General features: G+C 35.6%; 1 protein-coding gene across 9 annotated transcripts; it reads left to right on the forward strand.

The window, feature by feature from the left end:
- The first annotated feature begins 632 nt into the window (after nt 1-632).
- Nucleotides 633-11,808, forward strand: LOC140871447 (uncharacterized). 9 transcript variants are annotated; one of them, XM_073273958.1, is made up of 10 exons: nt 633-1,451; nt 1,525-1,653; nt 1,753-1,848; nt 2,075-2,173; nt 3,848-3,913; nt 4,072-4,252; nt 5,095-5,226; nt 5,681-5,755; nt 6,148-6,315; nt 10,084-11,808. In XM_073273958.1, the coding sequence occupies exons 1-7, from the start codon at nt 696-698 to the stop codon at nt 5,199-5,201; spliced, it is 1,434 nt and encodes a 477-aa protein (XP_073130059.1). In that variant the 5' UTR covers nt 633-695; the 3' UTR covers nt 5,202-5,226; nt 5,681-5,755; nt 6,148-6,315; nt 10,084-11,808. The 9 variants fall into 9 exon arrangements, with proteins under 9 accessions (XP_073130059.1, XP_073130060.1, XP_073130058.1 ...); XM_073273959.1 differs by lacking the exon at nt 10,084-11,808 and adding an exon at nt 6,028-6,059 and having other exon boundaries at nt 6,148-6,446; XM_073273957.1 differs by lacking the exon at nt 10,084-11,808 and having other exon boundaries at nt 6,148-6,446.
- Nucleotides 11,809-16,267: the final 4,459 nt, after the last annotated feature.

Genomic DNA, 16,267 nt, shown 5'->3' on the forward strand with positions numbered 1-16,267 from the left:
TTGAATATGTTTAAGCTTCATGCATTGTATTTTGACTTGGTGCAATTCTACTTAAGAAAATTATTTTTAAGCTTAGGATTAAGAAGTAAGAAGGAATTCAAGAGGATAGTTGGTCCGAAAGTTGGCACATATATATGCTATCCCAACAAATAACAATTCTAAAAGTCCATATATTGTTTAATTTTCTGGAATTAAACTCTAAAATTTTCTTTAAAAATCCAGCATGATAGTTTATTTTTTAAGGTTTATTTAATTTGTTAAAATTCAACAACATTTTGTTCGGATAGAAATAAAAATATGTATTTTTGTGAAAAAACTAAAATTATGAAATTAGTCGGTTCATAAACGCAATGCATAATCAAGAATCATATTTACATAATCACCACTTCACTTTATTTTTGACAATATTACATCTTACTCAAAGTATTCATTTGCATTTTAACGTATCCAGTTTTCTCTCTTTTTCTTTTATCATACATTGTGCAGCTATAAATTGTTTGTAAACATCCTAATCTAAGTTGTATATGTAGATGCAGGTACCACAAATTCATACAACTGAAATGTACATAGTGCTTAAAGAAGTTTGGCTGAATTAAAAAATTGAATTGAAAACAACATCAGACGGTATTAAAAAATTGAATTGAAAACAAGACATCGTATATTTAAATTGCAGGTTTTGATGGTTATCCTTGAGAATGGATCCGCAGTACGAACAAAGACTTAGAGAAGAGGTCATTTACCTCCACTCCTTGTGGCATCAAGGCCCTCCTAGACCATCCGCCGCCTGCCAACCCTCCAACGCCACCCATTTCAAGAGACAGGGTAGACCCGGAGGCAGAAGAGGGAGGAAATCCAAGAAAAATGAAGCCCCTCAGCCCATTTCATCACCTGGAAAAGAATGGACCTTTATCACTCCTTCGCCGGCGGAGGCCACCACCTCTTCTTGGGGTAGTTTAGGCCCGAAACCCCTTCAGTCGCCCCAACTGCTGTCACCTGAAGAACAGTTGAAATTCGATGCAAGAAATGCCCAGAGGAAAGCTCTCAAGACTGTCCGAGAATTTCTCAAGAGTAATAATGATGGTGAAACGGGCTCCGTTGATAGCAGCAGTGACGAAGATGACGAGTTCATGGAGGAAGACGATGGGCGGCAGGAGTACACTTTTTTCCTTAAGGTGTTTATGGAGGACGCCGAGTTGAAAGATTACTATGAGAAGAATTATGCTAAAGGGGAGTTTAGTTGTTTAATCTGTGGCGCAGTGGGCGGCAAGAACACAGGGAAGAAGTTTAAGGGTTGCTTGCCGCTCGTTCAGCACTCGATTACGGTTGCAAAGAAAAAGAGAAAGCGTGCGCACAGGGCGTATGGGCAGGCTGTTTGTAAGATTTTTGGTTGGGACATTGATAGACTTTCCACCGTTGCCTCTTTACTGAGTGATCATTCTGATGGGGCACAGGTTATTTTAATCTCCTTTTGGAAAATAATAATCGAAAGTCGGTTCGATTCGGGGGTTGATTTGGGTTTTGCAGGTTGGCCTGAAAGCTGATGATAAGGATAACTCGATTGGCATCCACAACAAGGTGGTTTCTAATGATGGTAATACCGGCGAAGTAGTGCCAGAAAGTGCAAGTTTGCCCTTTACAAATAAAGGAGTCATTGTATGTGATGCTTGTGTCATTTGTCTTTCATCATTCTTGAAATTTCTAGTGGGTTATTGTGAACTTTGTGCAGTATTTGACTTTTGGTTATTGCGGTAGGATTCAACCGGAACCGGTGCTAATAACACCTTGGAAGGTCTTGACTTGGCGCAACCTTCTAATGTTGAGCTGACCGTGACAGGGGGAGTAGCAAGTGTGAGTATCTTGATAAAGTTTGTCTTTTTTGTTCCTTTGCTTGCTGGTGCAAAATTTAGTTTGGTTAGTAGCAAGAAAGAATTGTGGTACGTAAAGGATTAAGTGTATGTGATGTAGGAGATATTTGGAGCTGTTTTTGTGAGTTTGTCTCGTCCTTTGTTCTCAATCTAGAAATTGCAGCTGGTTTGAGTTTCGGATAATATTTGACTTTTCTTATTTGTTAAAGAATTTTTCGGTTGCTTATGATGCTAATAACACCACGGAAGGCCTTGGCGTTTTGCTTCTTTCCAATGTGGAGGAAACTGTGGCAGAGGGATCGACAATAGTGAGTTGCCTCGATTGAATTTCTTTTTTTTGGATTTTTTTTTCTCATGTGTGATTTTATACTTTTAGATTGCATTTAAGAATTGTGGTTTGTGAAGGATGGATTCACTTCATGTGTAATGCTGGAGGGGCTTGGAACTCTTTTGAAGTGTTTGATTTATGTCTTGTCTTTCTCTCAAATTAGATTTAAATTTATGAAGGTGATGGTAGGGGTGTAAATGCAATCGAATTGAGCCGAATATTTTAATAAATATGTAAAGACTCGAATTCTGTTCGAATTAAGTATATTCGAGTTTGAACTTGATGTGAAGCTAAAAAATTTTAGATTTTGGCTTGAAAATGTTTGAGTTCGAGTTCAGCTCGTGATGTTCAAACTTATTCGTGAGCTATTTGAACTATTGCTTCTACATTAAGGTTCAATAATGAAATCCGGAAGCTTGAAATTCATGTATATTAATTATATAATTATAGCTTATTAATAGAATATAAGGCTCGTCACTGGCTTGCAAACAATCGAACAAAATAATTTGGCTCGAGTTTGGTTCGAAAGAAGTTCAAACATGTTCAAGTTCGATAAATTCGAATACGAATCAAATATTTATTGCTAATCTTCCTGATAGAGGGACTGAATTGGGGCCTAGTACCTAGACGTCACATAAACCTTTTTACAAATGAACTACACCTATGTGAACTTCTAAAACCCAAATTGCATTGATTGTGATCCTTCTATCCATGTACGAGTGAACCTGGGGCATTGGTTTATCTAGGCCTTAAAGAAATCATTAGTTTCACATTCGTTCCGCCATAAATAACATGTGAAAACCACATTTGTCAACGATATGTCCTACTTTGGTAGTCCGGCAAGAGATTCATCTGAGTCGAGTGAGAACTAGGTAATTTTTTCAGAAGCCATATGATGAACTTACTCTGAATGAGCACTTCTCCCTCTCCATTGATGTCCGCATCGACATCCATAAAAAGCTGATACCCAACATTAGGGATACATCCGGAGAGATATATAGCATGTGCAAGTCAATATCCTATTATTTTCTCCTTGCTGTCCAGGATTATGATTAGATATCAGTCACTTGGAATGTATTTCATGCTTGCATTATACGAGCAACTATGTTCTATGAATCGAAGACCTGGTTAATGCACGATGCATGTGTTAAGAGATGAAAAATTTAACATTATTTTATTGTTATTATTTGAGTGTGTTTTTGTGTAGGATCAAGACAGAGACAACCAACTGTTAATTTAATAGTCACTTATCTAGCCGCTGTGGAGGGATGAATGAGTGCAATTGTCTGAATTCATTTACTTTTCGTTTGTTCTTTTGGTGTTGAAGATTTATCACTGTTGAAGATTTATTTTTTATACAATAGTTCTGTCAGTAGTATGACTTTAATATTCACTACAACAAAAATGATAATTGATAACAGTTAAAAGACAACGCTTTTTACAAAAAGCGTTTTAAAAAAAACAAACACAACGCTTTTACTTAAAAACGTTGTGTTTGTTTTTTTAATTGACAAAAACACAACACTTTTTATGTCATCTTTTTTAATCTACTGCAACGCTTTGTTTAAAAGCGTAAAGAGAAAGAAATAAATCTAAACCCAAAAGCTATCCAACTCATTTCACTAATTAACTCAAAAATCCGATCGAACCCTAGCTACGCACGATTGAAGAGCCCATTTCTTCCTGGAAACAAAAATCTCTCAAGAGCAAGATCACTCAGGTAATTACGCTATCAATCTATGAATTCCTGGGAATGGTGTCACATACTTGTGGGTGTAAACTTTCTGGGTAATGGATGATAGAGTTCACCTTGCCCATTTATTCCTTCGATTTTTTGTTGCTTGGTTGAGTTTTTTGATGCTTGGTTGGTTGTCGGAGATTCCTTGTCTGGTGGTGATGTCTCTGCTCCGGTGGGCGGTGACGACAGTGGTCTTCCCCGGCAAGAGTGTCGCGACTTCTCCGGATGTGCTGAAGAAAGACTATGGTCCGAAAATAAACATTTTGAGTGCTGGAGTTATTCTCTATATCTTACTCGGTGGATTTCCACCATTTTGGGCTGGTTAGTTTCCATATGCATCTATATGTGGGTTTTTGTGTAAATATTGTTGTTCGATTGTTCTTCGTCGGGATAAGTTCATTTCTGAGTTGTCAGTAAAGATTCTTTATTTTTCATCTATTTCGGAAGAGTCTCTGTGCGATGAAAAGCTATGTTCTTTGTAAAATTGTGTTTCAAAAGTGAATTTTGAGTAGCTTTATTCAATATGCTCGGATTTCAATAAATCTGAAAATTTATTATGATGCTTTATCTGTAGATGTTAATATAATTGGGTTATGAACTCGTTACTTAGTAATAAAAATTTGTATTTAACGAACAAAGTAGTTGACTGAGTTTCTTTTCCCCCCTTTTGGCCCTTTATTATCAACAAACTTTTCCTTTTCCAATTTATGGTTGGATTGAGTCTCAATTTTATTTTATTGATTAATTACCTAAAATCTGTGGTTAATTAATGTTTTTGTAAGTTCAGTTACTTGTGAGTGTAAAATGTGTTTCTATAGTAAAATATTTTGGGAGATCTAAGTTGTGGATTTTTTTAATGCATTACACAATCCGACCACAATTTTCTTTTACCGCCATAATTTTCTTGGATGGAAACCTGATCAAAGTTAATTTGCTACGTGTGTTCTTTGGTTCAGGTTTCCTTTTTCTCGCTACAAGTTAATCGAGCGGTCTTCGTCTTTTACCAAGCTTCTAACATTGTTTCTTATTTAGGCGGTAGCATCAAATTCCTATTGCTTGGAGGAATTTGTTTCATCTGTCATATTATATATCAGTAATCAAGATATGAAAGCTTATTTCTTAACATGCTAAAGATGCTTCATGAATCATGTTACTTTGACCAGGTTTTGACAAACATCAAGGAGAGTTGTATTTTTGTCTGTTTCTGGAGTTATGGCAACCCTATCACATTCTGAGTGGAGGCCACAGCCACATTAGCCCAAAAAACTAAAAATGGCTCCAAGAAAATCTCACAGGTGATATGTCTTTCTCATGTGGTCTCTTTAGTTCTATATTTGACTATGTTTCATGATTACAGAATTTCTTGAGCTGATATTTGAACGTGCTGCATTCTTTGTTCTATTGAACTTAGAAAATTATTTTCGTAGATGAATTTTTATAATCCAGGCACTTATAATAATAATAATAATAATAATAATAATAATAATAATATTTATTTGTAGATGAATTTTTTGTACATTGCAAATAAAATTGAGGATTTCGATATCTTTCCGAACAATAAATAGAGCTACCATTGAATAATAATAAAAAAAGTCGAAACAGTAATTCAATAATATTAATAATAATTTTTTAATTATATATATATATGTTTGAAAGAAATATATTCGATTAACTTTGACAAATATTATATGCAATATATATGTAAGTTCCATCACATCATAATAATAAATATTATTGTGAGCTGGGCAGAAAGCGTGGCGCACATGTCAGCACAAGAGGTTTATAATCCAGGCTTTGCGGACTTGTCTTCTTCCATTAAGCCTGGTTAGTTTGTTTACATACCATGCAGCTGCTCTGTTTTTTCTTGCATAAATTACTTTTCTAGTGCATTTCATCTTATTTTAATCGATTTTGACGATCCTAAAATTCCCTAAATTTATTTATTTGAATAATTTCATGTCGTTATGTTTTTATCAACTTCAATTATTATAATGTATGACATAGTATGTTCTTGATAAGTATGGTTTTGAATCATTCTCTTGTCTTCAAATTTGAAGTTAATTTTACCTTGTTCCTTATGTTTGGTTGGAATTAAGTTGCGGTCAATGACAGTGAAGGTGTCAAAAATGTAAGCATAAAGAGCACAAATTCTTGATTAGATTCTGGAGGTGTTATTTTGTCCTCTTATGCATACGATTCTTTGAATTGTATTTCAGGCCTCTCACTTGCTCAAGTATGACTCGATGTCGGGTACGTTCAAAGATGATGTTAAAATAGTCGATAAAGAGACCATCAGTGTCGACGGGAAGCCGATCAAGGTCGTCTCTAGCAGGAACCCTCTCCAACTTCCTTGGGCAGAATTCGAGATCGACATTGTAATTGAGGTGGGATCGAACTCATGGCCGTCTAGATTTATGCTTCTTTACAGTAGTTTCAAGTCTTCAGGATTGAATCTTTAAATTTGCTTGTTTGAGACTCAGTTTTAACTAACAAAAATGGTGCTGATATTCCGACCTACGTGGTAGGGTAAACGAGCAGGATTACTCTCACGAGGTTGCTGAGATCATAAGGTCAATACATTTTTTAGTGTTTTCTATGTCTAAGAGTATCCTAAGAATTGCTATCACTTACAACCCAGTCCTCCACTCTAGAACAAAAAGCATATTGACATACGTCATCCTTCATCAAAGATCATGTTCAGAAGAAAGACGTTCGTCTAGAATACATCTCAACCGATCTGCAAGTTGCAGACATCTTCACCAAGCCACTGCCGGATGTAGAGCTGTTAGACGGGCTAGCCCGCCCCGGCCCCTCCCGCCATGACCCGCAGCCCGTTTGGATTGACCCGTTTAGGCACGCCTCCAAACGGGCCATAAAAACTTCAACCGCCCCGTCGCGGGTTGCGGGCTAGGCGGGCCAACCCGTCAAAATTTTTAAAAAATAAAAATATATATATAAAAAAGTCAAAAAATAAAATTATTATTTTAGATTTAAAAAAATATATCAACAATGTTAAACAATAACAAATAATAAATGTCACAATCAAATAAATCATATAAAATTTTGATGTTAACTATTATATTTTGCAAGGTTCTAAAAAACGTGAAACGCGTCGAAACGTGAAGGTCAGGTTTCAAGTTTTTTAAGTTTAAACGAGATTACTACGAGTTTAAACGCAAAAAAACGTTTTCAACTTTTATTAAAAGTTTAATTATATCAATTCAAATAATAAATAAAATGATAAAATTACCATAAATTTAATATTAAACTAATAAATTTCAAGTTCTTAAAAACATAAAAGTATTAAAATTATATTAATTAATAGTTTCCTACACATCTAAAAAAATAATATAATAAAAATAAGTTCATTATCAATTAATAATATATTCTAAAAAACGCAAAACACATTCAAGCGTAAAAGTAAACAAACGTATGTGGTATTAATACGAGCTTAAACGTAAAATTTTAAATATCTAACACAAATTAATGGAGTAATGCCTAAATATAATAAATTTAACTAGAATGCATTGATTTTTTGCCAAAGTCTAATTCAATTTATTTTATCATTCATTTTATAACAATTTTCATCAAATACAAACTCAATTTAACTAGATTACTTTAAAATATTAGTATTAATATTCTTCATTATGTACTGCATATACTCATCATTGCCACACTTAATTATCCAAGATTGTACATTTTTTACATTGCTAGCATTACTTACTAATAAATTTGCTAATTCATGTTCTTTCTTCGTGTTATTAATCAATTTTAATATTTTAAAAAATTTCACTTAAGTGTATTTAATGATACTTAATATGATCAACATGTGTGTGACTGTTTTTTTACTGTTTTTAGACGAAACGAGTTTTTTTACCGTTTTTAGTCGAAACGAGGCGTTTTGGAAAAGTTTCAAGCTTAAACGAGATTAAACGAGATTTAATCAGGTTTTTTAGAACACTGATATTTTGGATAAAAAATCGTATTTCCAAATAATATGAATAATATAAATAGATATTTAACCATAAAAAATAATAATGTAAGATTTTAAAAATATTACAAATACTAGTTTTAAAATTTTGAAACACATTATTTAAAAATAAGTATTTTTATGGCCATAATCCAAAAAAAATGTTAATTTTTTTTTTAAAAAAACTGGCAGGTCGGCCGGCCTCAATCCGCGGTCCGTTTGGGTTGGCCCGTTTAAGCCCGCCTCCAAACGGGCCAGTAAAACCCCAACCCAACCCGCAAATTTTTCATGGTGGGGCGGGTTGTCCCGACGGACCCGACCCGTTTTGACGGCTCTAGCCGGATGCTAAGTTTTCTTATTTTCTCAATATTTTTGGTTTAATTGATTTAAATTAACATGCTTATTTTTAGGGTGAACTCATCTGATTATACACTGAACTTATCTGCTTGTGCATCTGTCTGTTGACTTATTTACTTGATTAGGTTGATCTGATAAGTCATTTGTCTATTTTAATCACTTAACACACACATAATAGAAAATAGATATTTTATTCATAAATGATGAGCTACAACATATATATATTCCATTCTACTGCCATTATCCAAAAATTCATCCAGGTGTTCATTTCACATGTTTGAAATTCATTAAAAAAAGAGAATATAGTCAGCATCTGAAGCTTATTCTTTAGCATTAGCAGGCGAATACCCTTAGCACTTAAGACATACGCTGTGTTGGTATTTTCAAGCTTCTTCTTGTACTTCTCAAGTCTTCTTCTTTCTTCTGGTCGAAGAAGAACAACACCACGTGACTGCAACTAGGGGTGGGCACGGGTCGGGTATTTCGGGTTTCGGGTAGTTCGGGTCGGCTACCCGATTAATCGGGTAGTGTTTTATACTACCCGTAACCGAACCGAGGGTACCCGTTTAAGTCGGGTTCGGTTCGGTTCGGGTTACCCGTTTTTTTTTTTTAAAAAAACTGCAAAATGGATGCAAACTTTGCATAATCTCCAGGTGTTGGGCTACTGTTTGGGTTACCCGTTTTCTGATATGTAATGTTTTTTTTTAAGTTTGTGGTTTAGTAGTTAATTAATTAATTTATTCTGAATCGTCATGAATTCGGTTGATTTTTTCGTTGTATCTACTTTTCATTTACTTTAAATAAGGATTTTTTGGATTTTTTTTCTTCATCAATTTTCGGTAGAATCTTGATTTTGATTGGAACATTATGATATGTGGGGAATTTAATTTATTTTACTGGTTTCAAGTTCCAATGCCATTATGCCTCTTTTTATTAATTTAATTTATTTTAATGCTTTCAAGTTCCAATATCGTTACTTATTCACATTTTTATTAGTATTTTATTTGGTATCTTTTTACGCATTCAATTCTTTATATTTTTCGGGTGTTTTTTTTGTGGTTTGATAATTAATAAAGTTGTGTTCTTCTTTTGATTTAATATAATATATATATTTAAAAAAAATTAAAAAAAATTCGGGCAGTCGGGTACCCGATCGGGTAGTTCGGGTAGCATTTTACTACCCGAAACCGATCCGACTAAATATTAGTCGGGTTCAATTACTACCCGAACCCGATTAAAAAACCGATCTAATCGATTTTTGCACCCGATCGGGTTCGGGTCGGGTCGGGATCCGAACTACCCGATCCGATTGCCCACCCCTAACTGCAACGCCAATGCTTTGGCTTTGAGTGACTGTCTTTTGGGACACAAAGTCTTCATACTCTCGTTTTCTTGCCTCCATAACTTTCTGATATATTTAAGAACCTAGCACATCTCTTTTATAGCCATCTTCACGGATATCAAAGAGTCGCACATAAATATTGCATATATGACAGTAAAGAATGTGTAGAGACCCTCTTTCACGAGTACCTGCACATTTTATTTGACCTTATCCTAGTTTAATCTCGTCTAGCATCTGTTTACTTCTTATTGTTTGTCATTTATTTTGATTATTATATGTGACTATTTGATTTGATCGTGAATTGTTCAGTCTGTTACTAGAGTAAAGTTTCATCCTGATAGTAAACAAACAAATAATAGTAAAATACGATGAAATTTTATTGATCATAAATTAGGAATGAGATTACATATCTTTATCATTAGTTTCATGATTCAACATCTTGAAATAAATCCATCGTTTCCATTTTCTCAACCATATTTGCAGAGGTTCTGCAGCAGCCTTTGTGCACTCATCTGAGTTCACAATGAGATTAAAAGTCTGATACTCTTTACAGAGCATCAAGTCAAAGGTCCAGACCAAGAAGCGATCTTGTCTCCCAACGACAATGAAAATTCCTTCTGTTCTCACTGCTCCTGTTGTCGTCGTTCCTCTTTCTGAAGTAGCTTTGGTCATTCCATCGATTGTAGAGACCAACATCACTTGTCTGCAATCAAGCTTTCAACAATCTAAGGATCATGATTCCAGTGCAACTGATACATCATCCTCTCTCTCAAATGCTCAGATTGCTATCAATCAAGCTACTCAAGATGTAAAAGGTCTCGTGGATACCAAGATGAAAATATTTGACAGATGGGTCCAATACAGAACAAAGATTCATTTTTCAGAATTCACTTCATGGAAGAACCTTCAAAATCTCGCTGCATGTGAGCAGAGAATACTTGAATGGGCCGAGATCCCAGATATATCACATGCCCTTCAGAGAAGAGATTTTGTATCTTTAAAATTGCAATAGCTCCTACTTCGCCAAAACATAAGGAACAAGCGCGACCAGTTCAATCCAACCAGTCTCACTGTATTAGATGATTCTGCTATCAACAGTTAGCTTGAAATGGATGTTCTACATCTTGCCATGATTGTTCAACTTATGCGTCAAGATTTCCAAGCAATTCCAGCAGAAGATCCATCTGATCCTACTGCATCTACGGATCAATTCTTAGAGACATATCAATTTGACCCAACCACTGCTCTTGTTTCGTTTACTCCATCTCCAGATCAAACCAATGACGATGCACAAACCACTCAGGAAAACACACAGATTGATTCTTCAGTACGGAGCACGCCAAATGCAAAAGTTTTTATCTCTCCAAGTCCAAATCAACTCACTCTTGAGAACCAGCCTGATACGGAAACTTTTCAGGATACCCAGTCAGATCATCTACCTGAACTACAACTCACCTCCACTGATGAAGTGTTAATATCTATTGGTGATCCTGCTCTGACCTCATCTTCACCTATTCCTGATTCAATGGATGCCATTCTCAATGTTATTCCATCTCTACTGTATGACCAAGACTTATCTGATGATTCAGTTGACAATGAACTTGCCCTGGTGCTTGTACCCAGTCCAATTCATGACATTTCAAGTAATAAAGCTTCACTTTCTTCACCCTCTTCAGACCAAGTAGAGATCATTGATGTCTTGCCTACTCCATCTACTTCTCCAGGCCCAACAATCATTAAACTTGCTCTTCATCAAAGAACTTCTCCTCTGAATCTCACTCATCTGATTTCTGAAAATCCAGATCCAATTATGGATGCTTCGTCTCGCCTTTCACACGATATTTCTGAAATTCAGTTGGGGACAACAATTACTTCAGAAGATTTTGTTGCATTCAAACAGACTGTTTTGTTTCTTCTTCTGTTAAGCATATGCACCAGATGCAACTTCGAGGAAATCATGATGTGATTCGCCGTATTGATAGTGTTCAAGCATCTACTGAAGCCAAGCTCAAAGAAATTCAAGACACTTTTGGTACCCAGCTTACGGTTATATTGAATATTCTTCATGAAGCTGATGATGCCAAAAAGGGGGGAAAATGAACCACTACTAAAGGTAAAGGAAAGAAATAGCAAGGAGGAGAAATAATTTTACTGTTCAGTACAATTCTTGTTATATGATTTTCTCTTGATCTATAAAAGGTGTTTTGATCTGCAATCATCAGTTTGCGCCTTGAAAAAATAACTTGGTTTTGACATCACCAAAAAGGGGAAAATTGATAGTGATTAATTCATAATTTTGGTGGTTATTACACAAGATCAGATCAAACAAAATCAAAGAACCAATCTACAATAAAATTGATCTTATAAGATCAGATCAATTATACTAAGACAAACCGATTTGAACGGTTGTCAAAGACAGACAAACGAACAGCAGAACAGATCAAACGTGTTAGAGTAGGTTCCCGTCGAGCCAAGTGTTGGCCGATGGTCCTTGAGAGAACTCTTGTATGACAATATTTATTTTAATAATATTTGACATTATTTAAATTGGCACACATTTATCTGTATACTCATACTAGTTGCATAGATAAAATCCTTGAATATACAAATAGTAGAAAAAATATGAGATGGTCATGTGATGACTATCATGAAACTCATATTTGGAAAACTGTATATTGTAAACTGTTCCTAGTCGATTCAACCGCCATAAAGAATGATAAAGGTCGCTTGAGCTTGAGACTAGTATTTGCGATGTGAGTAGCAAGTTTCATTGGTAGGGGACATGGTGATGTCCAAGCATGCAAATAGTTGCTATTTGTAGAGTGCACTGAACAACCATTCCTAAAGGACTTTCCAAGTGGTTCTCACTTATTGAGTGGAAATGTCCTAGTTTATGGTTGTACACCATTAGTTCTTATGACCCAGGACAACATGGAAACTCTATATGCTAGCACTTCACTTTGACTAGTTTACCGACTCAACTGGGGTCATCAAGTGGCAATTGGTGTTGTGTCGAAACATATAGGAGTCGATGCATTGTATCGGGGATTCTGTTGCGTGTTTTTCGCTCGCAAGCGCACGATGTCAAGTTATAATATAGGAATTAAGTCCAAGTCGATCCCACGGGGAATGAATAAATGATATTATATCAAATATTTGTAACTAATAAAATCCTAATCTTATATAGAGCTACGAAAATGGTTTGATTTAATAAAACTAAAATTTGCAAAAAATAAAATTAAATAACCACGAGTTTACGAGATGAAAATTCAATAAGCGATGAATGCTAGAGGTTCGACTTCACTTGACTTTCCACCACAATTTATTTATAATGATTGTTTAATTATAAATTCTTCTAGTTTATTAGCCAAGAATTCCTGTTATTTTCTACTACCTCTCTCGAGTGTCAAGCAGAAATTTGTATTCAATAGCCAACTCAATATGTCTATCTAAGTTCAACGATTAAATCCGGTAAATAGCATGAGAATTCTTCTAAGCCTCTCGAACAATATAAACACCAAAGATGTATTTTCCTATGTCGTATTCAAAATCTCCTCTCTCGAGTGATAAATTTTAAATAAAATATCATTCAATCTATGCTCAGTAAATTGAAAGCATTAAAATCAGGAAAACACAAATAAACTGTGCGAATAATTCAAATATATAAATCAAAATATCTCAATCATGGTTTCCAGTCAAGATTTGTCTACCTCTAGACTAAGAAATTAGTTCATGACAAATTCAAAGATCAAACAAAACATCTTCTTCAAATAATCCATCAAACTAGAAAAATATAGTTCAAAGGAAAACTAGAACAAAGTAGAATTAAGCTTTTCCGTCGTCGGATGCCGCCGTCTTCCGTCTTCGTACCGGGTTCTCGAGCTCTCGTGCAATTCAATAATTCCAATAGCCGACTGAATCCCTCAATTTTCTGAATCCCGGAATCTCTTCCTTTCTCATGTGCATAAAATCTCCTTTTATATGGGTTCATAAATCCCACAATCGAGCCCTAGAATCTAGATTCCAAAATTTCCAAAACTCTGTTTTGTTTCCATATCATGGGCAGTCCGCAGATGCACTAAAATAGGCGTAGATGCGGCTTCCTTCGTTTCTTAGGTTTCTGGACTTACACGCAGATGCGTGATTCGGGCCGCATATGCGCTTAAACTCTTCTCAATTACTGACTTTTGCCGCATATGCCTTAACTTTTACCGCATATGCTTGAAATTGTATTCCAGATTTCTTAATTAACAGATTTCCTTCTACAATTTCTTCTTTTATCTATAAATTCACCAACTCTCATGAATCCTCCTACATACACATAAACAACAACGAAACCACATAAATCTTCTCGAACAACGCAAATTTCAATTCAAATCATAACCAAATTAAGTGCATAAAATGCACTTATCAAATTCCCCCAAACTTAATCTTTTGCTAGTCCCGAGCAAAACAAAACAAAACAATTAAACAAACAAGGAAAAAAAACACAAAAGAAATCAGTAAACTTAAATAAACCAACGGGCCTCAGAAGTTCAATAATTAATCCATGTGTAGCTAATTTTCTCAAGAGTCCTCGTGCGTGTGTGATTAGCCAATCCTGTCTACCCACCTAACTTTCGATCAAATCATGCAACCGGTAAGCCTCAAAGAGTCATTAACCCCGCCCTCTAGTTTCAAAATACTCTCCACCAAGTTTAACTTTTACTCGCATAAATCAAAAGGACTTTTTCAGTGATTACATTGTTTTCATAAAATTACCGGATTTTGCACCCGGTTTTTATTTGGCTCCATTTTTTTTTTCCGCATACTTAGTTATAACTAAAGATAGGATTCGGATTTCAATCTCCTCGTCTATAGCCCGGATGGAGCATCAACCTCATTTTATCCGCAAACTTAGTCATGGATTGGTGATTAGGATTTCAATCCCTTTCCAGGCCCGGATGGAGTTATACGAAAATTTAGATTTTTATTTTTAGTTTTTATGACCCCATTGAATCTGCATACTTAGTCAAGAATAAGGCGACTAGGATTTCAGTCTCTTGTTCCTAACCCGGATGGAGTATTTTTTTTTTAATTAAATTGCCTAAATCATATCTATGCTTGTATCAGTCTACCTCGGTTTTGAGCATAAATCACCAAAGTTAAAAGTCAAATTATCCAATCCACTTACAAAATCCACATAACGTTTTCTACTAATCAGGAGTATCGACAGTCAAGGCTATAGTGCATAAATTGTGAGAACTCAAGATACAATGTCATCAACACTAGATTATAAACTCTTTTTCTTTTCTAATTCATCCATTTTTATTTTTCTTTTCTATTTTTAACTTTTTTTTCTTTTTCTAAAAGAAACAAACACACAGCGAATCAATAAAAATGACACAAAAAAAATAAGCAAAAAACACAATACGCACTAGAAACAATAAAAACAGATGCGGAAACTAATGACTCATTCAGCAACTAACCTGAACAACCAACCAACTTCAACACATTAAACAATTCATCAGCAAAAAAAAACAAACTTCAAACTTCACAACAATCTGAAACTCAACTCAACAATTCTTCCATACTCAATTTCCATAAACAAATTAAATCACCCCCCAAACTTAAACCCAATCATTGTCCCTAATGATTGTAAACAATAAACAGAACAAGGGACATGTACCTCTCGGTACCAAGCATCAGGACTCGGTACCATCATCTTCAGAATCTTCATTGTGCGACCATGGTGGTGGCGGTGGATATTGCACATTTGTAGAAGGGTAATGTTGAGCGAGCGCCTCATTAAAATCATGGACATACGCCATGTGCTCTCGCATTCTTTTCCATTGGTTCTGCATTTGCCTTTCCAAAGCATCGAAACGGCCAGAATAGTCACTCCCTTGAGCAACATGTAAAGGAAGTGATGGAGCAATGTGAGTCGGTGGAGGAGCAGGCTCAGACGGCTGTGGTGGGGGCTGTGCAATATCGGCCTGCGGTGTCTGCCTCTGTTTCTCCCTTTTCAATGTCCCAACAAGCACAATAGAAGCACGAGTAGGATGAAGTTGCTCAGTTGCATCCCAAGTAACTCCAGCATAATGGCAAAGATCCGTAATCAACGAGACATGTACTAAACTGCTAAGAGGAGATTTTTTACTAGCCGCATAAATGGACTGCTGAAGCACTTTGCCCGCATTAACCATCCTTCCTGTAACTAGACAATAAACCAACTTTTCCCTTTCCACCGTAATTTCAAAGGTGTGGCCCAATGGCAGCATTCGTGCCGCTACAAACTCATGCCAATTATTGGTTTTCCGGTTAAGAAATCTGGAGAACAATGTAACAGGGACACCTTTCTTATTCAATTTCCATTCGGCATCCTCAATACAAAGTGCATTTAGCACGGCAGCGGCTGGAAACTCATTCTCCGTGAAAAGCCTATAATCATCAAATTCAATGTTCGGCATTAGATACATGGCGTTGATAGTTTGATAATTAAACGCAACCATTTTTCCTCGCACTCTCACTTTGTAGTCCTCATGCTTCACCATTAAATTGGCATAGAACTCCCGAACAATAGACATGACAGCTTCTGGAGGTTGTTTGACGAATGCTTGCCAATTACGTCGTCTAGCCTCAACTATAGTAGTAGCATTTAAGTCCCTCATATCCATTCCCCGCTCTT

The sequence above is a fragment of the Henckelia pumila genome, unplaced genomic scaffold (assembly GCF_033568475.1).
Source record: "Henckelia pumila isolate YLH828 unplaced genomic scaffold, ASM3356847v2 CTG_461:::fragment_3, whole genome shotgun sequence".
Lineage (NCBI taxonomy): Eukaryota > Viridiplantae > Streptophyta > Magnoliopsida > Lamiales > Gesneriaceae > Henckelia > Henckelia pumila.